The sequence below is a fragment of the Eleutherodactylus coqui genome, chromosome 8, assembly GCF_035609145.1.
Source record: "Eleutherodactylus coqui strain aEleCoq1 chromosome 8, aEleCoq1.hap1, whole genome shotgun sequence".
Lineage (NCBI taxonomy): Eukaryota > Metazoa > Chordata > Amphibia > Anura > Eleutherodactylidae > Eleutherodactylus > Eleutherodactylus coqui.
In genome coordinates, this window is record NC_089844.1 from 101916391 (window position 1) to 101925322 (window position 8932).

Consider the following 8932-nt stretch of genomic DNA (forward strand, 5'->3'; position numbering starts at 1 on the left):
TGTGTAGGCAGGGCCAGAAGACATACATTATTCATTGAATAGACGCAGTGTGGCTTTTCCTTTGAAAAACAAGGGAAAAAATTCTATTTCGCCTGCCTCTGACAGTCCTCAGGGCTCTGGGTACGTGTGTGCTGCGTGCAGAACGTTAAAAAAAATCAGACGCAGCCAGCTACGTTTTACTGCAGCCTTGCGCCAATTTTTTTCCTGCATGGGAAATCCCTGATCTGCTATAGCGAATAACTTTGCATCACTGCAGTTCTGTGACACATTTGCAGGGCCACAACACAGTTATTAAACTTAGTAGTATTCATTGAATACACGCAGTGTGGCTTGTCCTTTGAAAAACAAGGGAAAAAATTCTATTTAGGCTGCAGGCTTGCGCCAATTTTTTTCCTGCCTGGGAAATCCCTGATCTGCTGTAGCGAATAACTTTGCATCACTGCAGTTCTGTGACACATTTGCAGGGCCACAACACAGTTATTAAACTTAGTAGTATTCATTGAATACACGCAGTGTGGCTTGTCCTTTGAAAAACAAGGGAAAAAATTCTATTTCGCCTGCCTCTGACAGTCCTCAGGGCTCTGGGTACGTGTGTGCTGCGTGCAGAACGTTAAAAAAAATCAGACGCAGCCAGCTACGTTTTACTGCAGGCTTGCGCCAATTTTTTTCCTGCATGGGAAATCCCTGAACTGCTGGAGCGAATAACTTTGCATCACTGCAGTTCTCTGACACATTTGCAGGGCCACAACACAGTTATTAAACTTAGTAGTATTCATTGAATACACGCAGTGTGGCTTGTCCTTTGAAAAACAGAGAAAAAAATTCTATTTTGGCTGCAGGCTTGCGCCACTTTCTTTCCTGCCTGGGAAATCAAATCACTGGTAATACACCATGCTGAGGGGTAGGGGTAGGCCTATAGGACGTGGACGCGGGTGAGGACGCGGAGGCCCAAGTCAGGGTGTGGGCACAGGCCGAGCCAGTGCGGTGGCCAGGGGTAGAGGCAGGGCCAGACCGAATAATCCACCAACTGTTTCCCAAAGCGCCCCCTCGCGCCATACCACCCTGCACAGGTCAAGGTGCTCTACGGTGTGGCAGTTTTTCACAGAGACGCCTGACGACCGACGAACAGTGGTGTGCAACCTTTGTCGCGCCAAGATCAGCTGGGGAGGCACCACCAACAGCATGCGCAGGCATATGATGGCCAAGCACCCCACAAGGTGGGACGATGCCCATTCACCGCCTCCGGTTTGCACCACTGCCTCTCCCCCTGTGCCCCAACCTGCCACTGAGATCCAACCCCCCTCTGAGGACACAGGCACTACCGTCTCCTGGCCTGCACCCACACCCTCACCTCCGCTGTCCTCGGCCCCATCCAGCAATGTCTCTCAGCGTAGCGTCCAGACGTCGCTAGCGCCACAGTTTGAGCGCAAGCGCAAGTACGACGCCACGCACCTGCACGCTCAAGCGTTAAACGTGCACATTGCAAAATTGATCAGCCTAGAGATGCTGCCGTATAGGCTTGTGGAAACGGAGGCTTTCAAAAGCATGATGGCGGCGGCTGCCCCGCGCTACTCGGTTCCCAGTCGCCACTACTTTTCCCGATGTGCCGTCCCAGGCCTGCACGACCACGTCTCCCGCAACATTGTGCGCGCCCTCACCAACGCGGTTACTGCCAAGGTCCACTTAACAACAGACACATGGACAAGCACAGGCGGGCAGGGCCACTATATCTCCCTGACGGCACATTGGGTGAATTTAGTGGAGGCTGGGACAGAGTCAGAGCCTGGGACCGCTCACGTCCTACCCACCCCCCGAATTGCGTGCCCCAGCTCGGTGGTGGTATCTGCGGGGGTGTATGCTTCCTCCACTAAACCACCCTCCTCCTCCTCCTACGCAACCTCTGTCTCGCAATCAAGATGTGTCAGCAGCAGCACGTCGCCAGCAGTCGGTGTCACGCGGCGTGGCAGCACAGCGGTGGGCAAGCGTCAGCAGGCCGTGCTGAAACTACTCAGCTTAGGAGAGAAGAGGCACACGGCCCACGAACTGCTGCAGGGTCTGACAGAGAAGACCGACCGCTGGCTTGCGCCGCTGAGCCTCCAACCGGCATGGTCGTGTGTGACAACGGCCGTAAGCTGGTGACGGCTCTGCAGCTCGGCAGCCTCACGCACGTGCCATGCCTGGCCTATGTCTTTAATTTGGTGGTTCAGCGCTTTCTGAAAAGCTACCCCCACTTGTCATACCTGCTCGGAAAGGTGCGCCAGCTCTGCGCACATTTCCGCAAATCCCACACGCACGCTGCCACCCTGCGGACACTGCAACATCGGTTTAATCTGCCAGTGCACCGACTGCTGTGCGACGTGCCCACACAGTGGAACTCTACGCTCCACATGTTGGCCAGACTCTATGAGCAGCGTAGAGCTATAGTGGAATACCAACTCCAACTTGCGCGGCGCAGTGGGAGTCAGCCTCCTCAATTATTTACAGAAGAGTGGCCCTGGTTGGCAGCCATCTGCCAGGTCCTTGGAAAATTTGAGGAGTCTACCCAGGTGGTGAGCGGCGATGCTGCAATCATTAGCGTCACCATTCCTCTGCTATGCATCTTGAGAAGTTCCCTGCAAAGCATAAAGGCAGACGCTTTGCGCTCGGAAACAGAGCCGGAGGAAGACAGTATGTCGCTGGATAGTCAGAGCACCCTCCTGTCTATATCTCAGCGCGTTCAGGAGGAGGAGGAGGAGCATGAGGAGGAGGGGGAAGAGACAGCTTGGCCCACTGATGACGGTACCCATGCTGCTTGCCTGTCATCCTTTCAGCGTGTATGGCCTGAGGAGGAGGAAGAGGATGAGGAGGATCCTGAAAGTGATCTTCCTAGTGAAGACAGCCATGTGTTGCGTACAGGTACCCTGGCACACATGGCTGACTTCATGTTAGGATGCCTTTCTCGTGACCCTCGCGTTACATGCATTCTGGCCACTACGGATTACTGGGTGTACACACTGCTCGACCCACGGTATAAGGAGAGCCTTTGCACTCTCATTCCCGAAGAGGAAAGGGGTTCGAGAATGATGCTATACCACAGGGCGCTGGTGGACAAACTGATGGTAAACTTCCCATCCGACAGCGCTAGTGGCAGAAGGAATAAGGAAATAGTGACTGGCAGCATTCAGCAATGTAGAAAAATACAAGATTTATTTCCCCATTACAAAAATTACGGCAACGTTTCGGTCGTAATAGACCTTCCTCAAGCCAATACATATCATACAAAGTGCACCATATATATAGGAAATGTGAACACCATTAACCAATGACATACAAACATGCACAGGAGTGTCTCATCACTGATTACCTCTCTCCACACGTCTCAGCTGTTATCTGGCGCATCATTGATGATGTCATATGAGCCTCGTGTGGTGCAGAGTGTAAGCTCTCGCCTACGACCTGGAGGTTGCAAGTTCGATTCCCACATGAATCAGGCTCAAGGCCGACTCAGCCCTCCATCCTATCACAGGGAGAATATATCTATCCAATATAATATAGATGACCTTTTATCATTACTGTGATGTTCTATATCTAATAAAAAAGGGGTATATCAACAACCTACTGGTATTATCAAGTAATGTCCCCATATTCATCTAGAAAGTCATCCCTTCCAGGTCTATTCACGTTGACAAAGGCTATCTTATCTAATAATATACATTCTCACCCATAGAGTATGAATAGTCCAATGTTAACCCATTGTATAAACCAATAAAAAAGAGCAGAACACCAACTGTTAACTGCCTAGTCAAATTGTGATTTTATTGATACTATACATCACTATGCATGAATCTATATTTTTTCTTCATCAAGATGATGAAATAATGGACCATCATATCCCAGACGTGTGGCGAGGGAACCAGCGAGAGACCAACAACCTGTGTAAACAAAACAAAAATACAATTACACATATACCCATAAAAAATTCATTAATAAAACATATGTACAATTCATATACTGATGTGTGTAACAAGATTTACAAGAACGGCTGAAAAATGTACTCCTGATTAAGCCCTTTTGGGTGCATGGTGTCCAACTCGTATATCCATTTTAACTCACGCTTTTTTAATAAAAATTCTCTATCACCCCCCCGTGGAAGTACGGGGACATGATCAATGACCCTAAATTTGAACTGGCTGATGTTGTGTTTAGCCTCCAAAAAATGTCGCGATACAGGTAATTGTAGATTTTCCGTCCGAATTGTACTCTTGTGCTTCACCATACGTGATCTCACCTCCATAGTGGTTTCACCCACATACCCAAGGCCACATGGGCAGGTGATGAGGTAGATCACGTATGGTGAAGCACAAGTATATCTCCCCTGTATCTTGTACCTATTGCCCCTGAGAGGATGCCGAAATTCGTCACCCCTCACCAAATTGTTACAACAACTACAGGCAAGGCATGGGAAGTTCCCCTTTCTAGGGGGTTTAAAGAAACTCTGGACGGCTGATTTGTGTGAAGCAAAGTGTGAGTGGACCAGTTGGTCACCTATGTTTCTACCTCTTCTATATGCATTTATAGGCTTATTTTTAAATTCAGGTATTACAGCCCCATCTAATGTCAGCAGTGGCCAATGTTTTTTGATAATGTTACCAACGGTTCCACTAAGACTATTAAAGGTACTGACAAACGGAATCCTGTCCATTGTCTGTTTCTTTAATTTAGGTGTCAAAAGATCTTGTTGTGGTATTGCCCTAGCTCGTATGGCAGCTTTTGTGATGATTGGTGCAGGGTATCCCCTATCTAGGAACCTCCTACACATCTCATCCAATCTTAAATCAATGGTTTGATCGTGTGCTATTCTTCGCACTCGTAAAAGTTGACTCCATGGTAGTGAGTCCTTCATGGCGACCGGATGGTTGCTACTATAGAGCAATAAACTGTTCCGATCTGTCTTTTTTGTGTAAAGATCCGTTACCAATCCCATTCCTTGTCTTTTAATCAAAACGTCAAGGAATTGGATTTCCACAATGGAGTAAGACATAGTGAACTGAAGTTCTGGGTAAATAGCGTTTAAAAAGGTATGGAATTCCTGTAATGTTTGGAGCGAACCCTTCCATAAAGCAAACACGTCGTCGATGTACCGACCCCAGTACACCAACGACGCCGCATATATGGAGGTATAAATATACTTCTCCTCAAATTGGCGCACAAAAATGTTGGCGTATGTTGGCGCCACATTAGAGCCCATAGCAGTGCCCTGTCGCTGTCTGTAGTACACCCCCCCAAACAAAAAATAATTGTTGCGGAGGATGTACTCCAGCAGCGACAGGGCAAACTGCATGCACTCAGAGGACATATCCGATGCCATCAGAAATTGTCTGACGGCATTTATCCCTTTATCGTGACTGATAGAGGTGTATAGCGCAGTCACATCAAAGGTGACCAGAATAACATCTTCGGTCATATCAAACGATGCAATTTTTTTCAAAAAGTCAGATGTATCCCTGATGTGTGAATCCGCCTCATCTGCAAAACGCCTCAGGACCTTGTCTAAAAATCGTGCGATATTGCAGAAGAGTGAGTTTCTGCCTGAAACAATCGGTCTCCCAGGGGGATTCTGGGGATCCTTGTGGACCTTTGGGAGGGTGTATAAAATGGGAACAATGGGGTGCTGGATATCAAGGAATTTCAACAGCTTTTTATCGATCAAACCTGCCCATAGTGCCTCATTCAACATTCCCCTTAATTGTAATTGAAACCGTATGGTAGGGTCCGATCGCAATTTTTCATAAACATTTTCATCATTTAATTGTCTGAACACTTCTGTTGTGTACATACTGGTATCCATCACGACTATTGCTCCACCCTTATCGGCTGGTTTAACCACAATCGCATCATCCTGCGCAAGAGAATTAAGGGCTTTCCTTTCCCTCATATTAAGGTTATTCTTAAGCCTCCTCTTGTTACCCAATGTTTTGGATCTCAGTTTTTCAATATCTTTTAATACTAATTTAGCAAATACTTCAATTTGAGGATTTGATGTAGGTGGTTGATACGTACTTTTGTTGCGAAGACCAGTTCCAACCAGGGAAAAAGACCCCGGTGTAGTGGTCTGTGCAACCGTACGTGATGGTTGTGAGGAAAATTGATTTTTAAGCCTTAAATTTCTGAATAAACGCTGTACATCAAGATTAAGATCAAACCAATTCATAGAAGTTACACAGCAAAATGATAGACCCTTGCCCAATACAGTCGTCTCATCTGATGTCAATACCCTGGAAGAAATGTTGATTACAATACCGTCACTGGTAGGTTCACAAGCTCCAACATCCACTATTTCCTGAAGTCCATCAGCGGTGGTCGTTTCGTGGATCGGGTCATCACCCCGTCGGGATCTCTTGTATGCCCTGTGATGTTTTCGTCCGCCTCGACGGCACCGGAAGGTCCCTCTTTTCTCTTCATCCTGTTTGGATTGCCACGGCCTAAAAAAAGAAGAAGAGGATGTGGAGGCACCCACATGATCATTCTTGGCCGAATCATCCGTTGAAATCGAACCACGAGATGAGAACCCAAATTGGTTTCTATTCCTGGGTTGACGGCGTCGTTGTCGTCTTTGTTTGGTATTCGATTCAAAGGGATCTGTGACTTTATTCTTTGATGTCTGCCAACAAAATACACGACCATAAGCATAATCGTCGACATCCCTAAACCACTTGGTTTTTTTTATACTCTCCAATTCCTCCTGATGTCGTTTGAGATATGTTGTTTTTTTCTCCTTATGTTTATTCCAGTCCTCTGGTGTCAAGATCTCTAGAATATTCTTTTCCAAGGAGGATATGCGAGCTGTACTCTCAGCAATCTCCAACTGTAAGAACTCAACATTCAAGACAATCATGTCAAACGAAAATTTATTCACTATGCCTTCAAATTTTGAACAAAATGTCTTGTTATCTGCCATTAAGGTCGGGCGCACATGTGGGCGTAGCCCTCTCGGAATGCGTTTTACCTTAAAATATTCACATAGTGTGGACATGTGCAAAGATAGGGAGATGTTCTTTTTATTTTCCATCTCCCACTTCCGTAGTAACATATCCACTGTTGGCATTTCTAGATAGCTATTCTTGCGTGTAGCTCCTGCAATAATCTTGTTAACATCCACATCCGAATACGAAAAAATAACAGGGTTACCTGGTCTGTCAGAGTCCGGGTATTTTTCCATTTTGTGCCTGTATCAGGTGCAAGCTGGATCTGGTTTGTAGATATCACTGAGTAGAAAAAAGAGGTTCCCAGCAGCACAACATATATCCTCACATAGAGCCAGGCAAAACAGTGTGCAAAAGCCAGTCAGGAAGCCTAAACCAGAGAGGCTCCAAGGGTGCAGTCAGGAATAAGGAAATAGTGACTGGCAGCATTCAGCAATGTAGAAAAATACAAGATTTATTTCCCCATTACAAAAATTACGGCAACGTTTCGGTCGTAATAGACCTTCCTCAAGCCAATACATATCATACAAAGTGCACCATATATATAGGAAATGTGAACACCATTAACCAATGACATACAAACATGCACAGGAGTGTCTCATCACTGATTACCTCTCTCCACACGTCTCAGCTGTTATCTGGCGCATCATTGATGATGTCATATGAGCCTCGTGTGGTGCAGAGTGTAAGCTCTCGCCTACGACCTGGAGGTTGCAAGTTCGATTCCCACATGAATCAGGCTCAAGGCCGACTCAGCCCTCCATCCTATCACAGGGAGAATATATCTATCCAATATAATATAGATGACCTTTTATCATTACTGTGATGTTCTATATCTAATAAAAAAGGGGTATATCAACAACCTACTGGTATTATCAAGTAATGTCCCCATATTCATCTAGAAAGTCATCCCTTCCAGGTCTATTCACGTTGACAAAGGCTATCTTATCTAATAATATACATTCTCACCCATAGAGTATGAATAGTCCAATGTTAACCCATTGTATAAACCAATAAAAAAGAGCAGAACACCAACTGTTAACTGCCTAGTCAAATTGTGATTTTATTGATACTATACATCACTATGCATGAATCTATATTTTTTCTTCATCAAGATGATGAAATAATGGACCATCATATCCCAGACGTGTGGCGAGGGAACCAGCGAGAGACCAACAACCTGTGTAGCGCTAGTGGCAGAAGGCGCAGTTCCGAGGGCCAGGTAGCAGGGGAGGCGCAGAGATCATGCAGCATGTACAGCGCAGGCAGGGGAACATTCTCCAAGGCCTTTGCCAGCTTTATGGCTCCCCAGCAAGACTGTGTCACTGCTCCCCAGTCAAGGCTGAGTCTGCGGGAGCACTGTAAAAGGATGGTGAGGGAGTACGTAGCCGATCGCACAACCGTCCTCTGTGACGCCTCTGCCACCTACAACTACTGGGTGTCGAAGCTGAACACGTGGCCTGAACTCGCGCTGTATGCCCTGGAGGTGCTTGCTTGTCCTGCGGCTAGCGTCTTGTCAGAGAGTGTGTTTAGTGTGGCTGGGGGAATCATCACGGATAAGCGTACCCACCTGTCAACCGACAGTGCCGACAGGCTTACACTCATCAAGATGAACAAAGCCAGGATTTCCCCAGACTTCTCTTCTGCACCAGCGGACAGCAGCGATACCTAAGCAATACGTATTATGCACCCGCGGATGGAAGCATCGTTCTCTCTCACCATCCAAAACGGGGACATTTCTGCTTCATCAATCTGTGTATAATATTCCTCCTCCTCCTCCTCCTGCTCCTCCTCCTGAAACCTGACGTAATCACGCCGAACGGGCAATTTTTCTTAGGGCCACAAGGCTCACTCATATAATTTTTCTAAACAATTTTTATACGTTTCAATGCTCTTAAAAGCGTTGAAACTTTAACTTGAACCAATTTTTCGTTAAACTGGGCTGCCTCCAGGCCTAGTTACCACTTAAG

General features: G+C 46.7%; 1 protein-coding gene across 1 annotated transcript; it reads right to left on the reverse strand.

The window, feature by feature from the left end:
• Positions 1-3825: 3825 nt before the first annotated feature.
• Positions 3826-7600, reverse strand: LOC136577906 (uncharacterized). Its single transcript, XM_066577823.1, has 3 exons — positions 6549-7600; positions 4630-6461; positions 3826-3911 (listed from the first exon to the last, which is right to left on the reverse strand). Exons 1-3 carry the CDS (start codon positions 7196-7198, stop codon positions 3826-3828), a joined length of 2568 nt encoding a protein of 855 aa, XP_066433920.1. The 5' UTR covers positions 7199-7600.
• Positions 7601-8932: the final 1332 nt, after the last annotated feature.

Excerpts from the sequence above, each read along its gene's own strand:
- LOC136577906 (XM_066577823.1), bottom strand. The coding sequence starts at position 7,198 with ATGGAAAAATACCCGGACTCTGACAGACCAGGTAACCCTGTTATTTTT. Across the intron at positions 6,462-6,548 it reads AGGAATAGAAACCAATTTGG|GCCGTGGCAATCCAAACAGG; the intron begins GTTCTCATCTCG and ends TTCTTTTTTTAG. Across the intron at positions 3,912-4,629 it reads TAGTCTTAGTGGAACCGTTG|GTTGTTGGTCTCTCGCTGGT; the intron begins GTAACATTATCA and ends TTGTTTACACAG.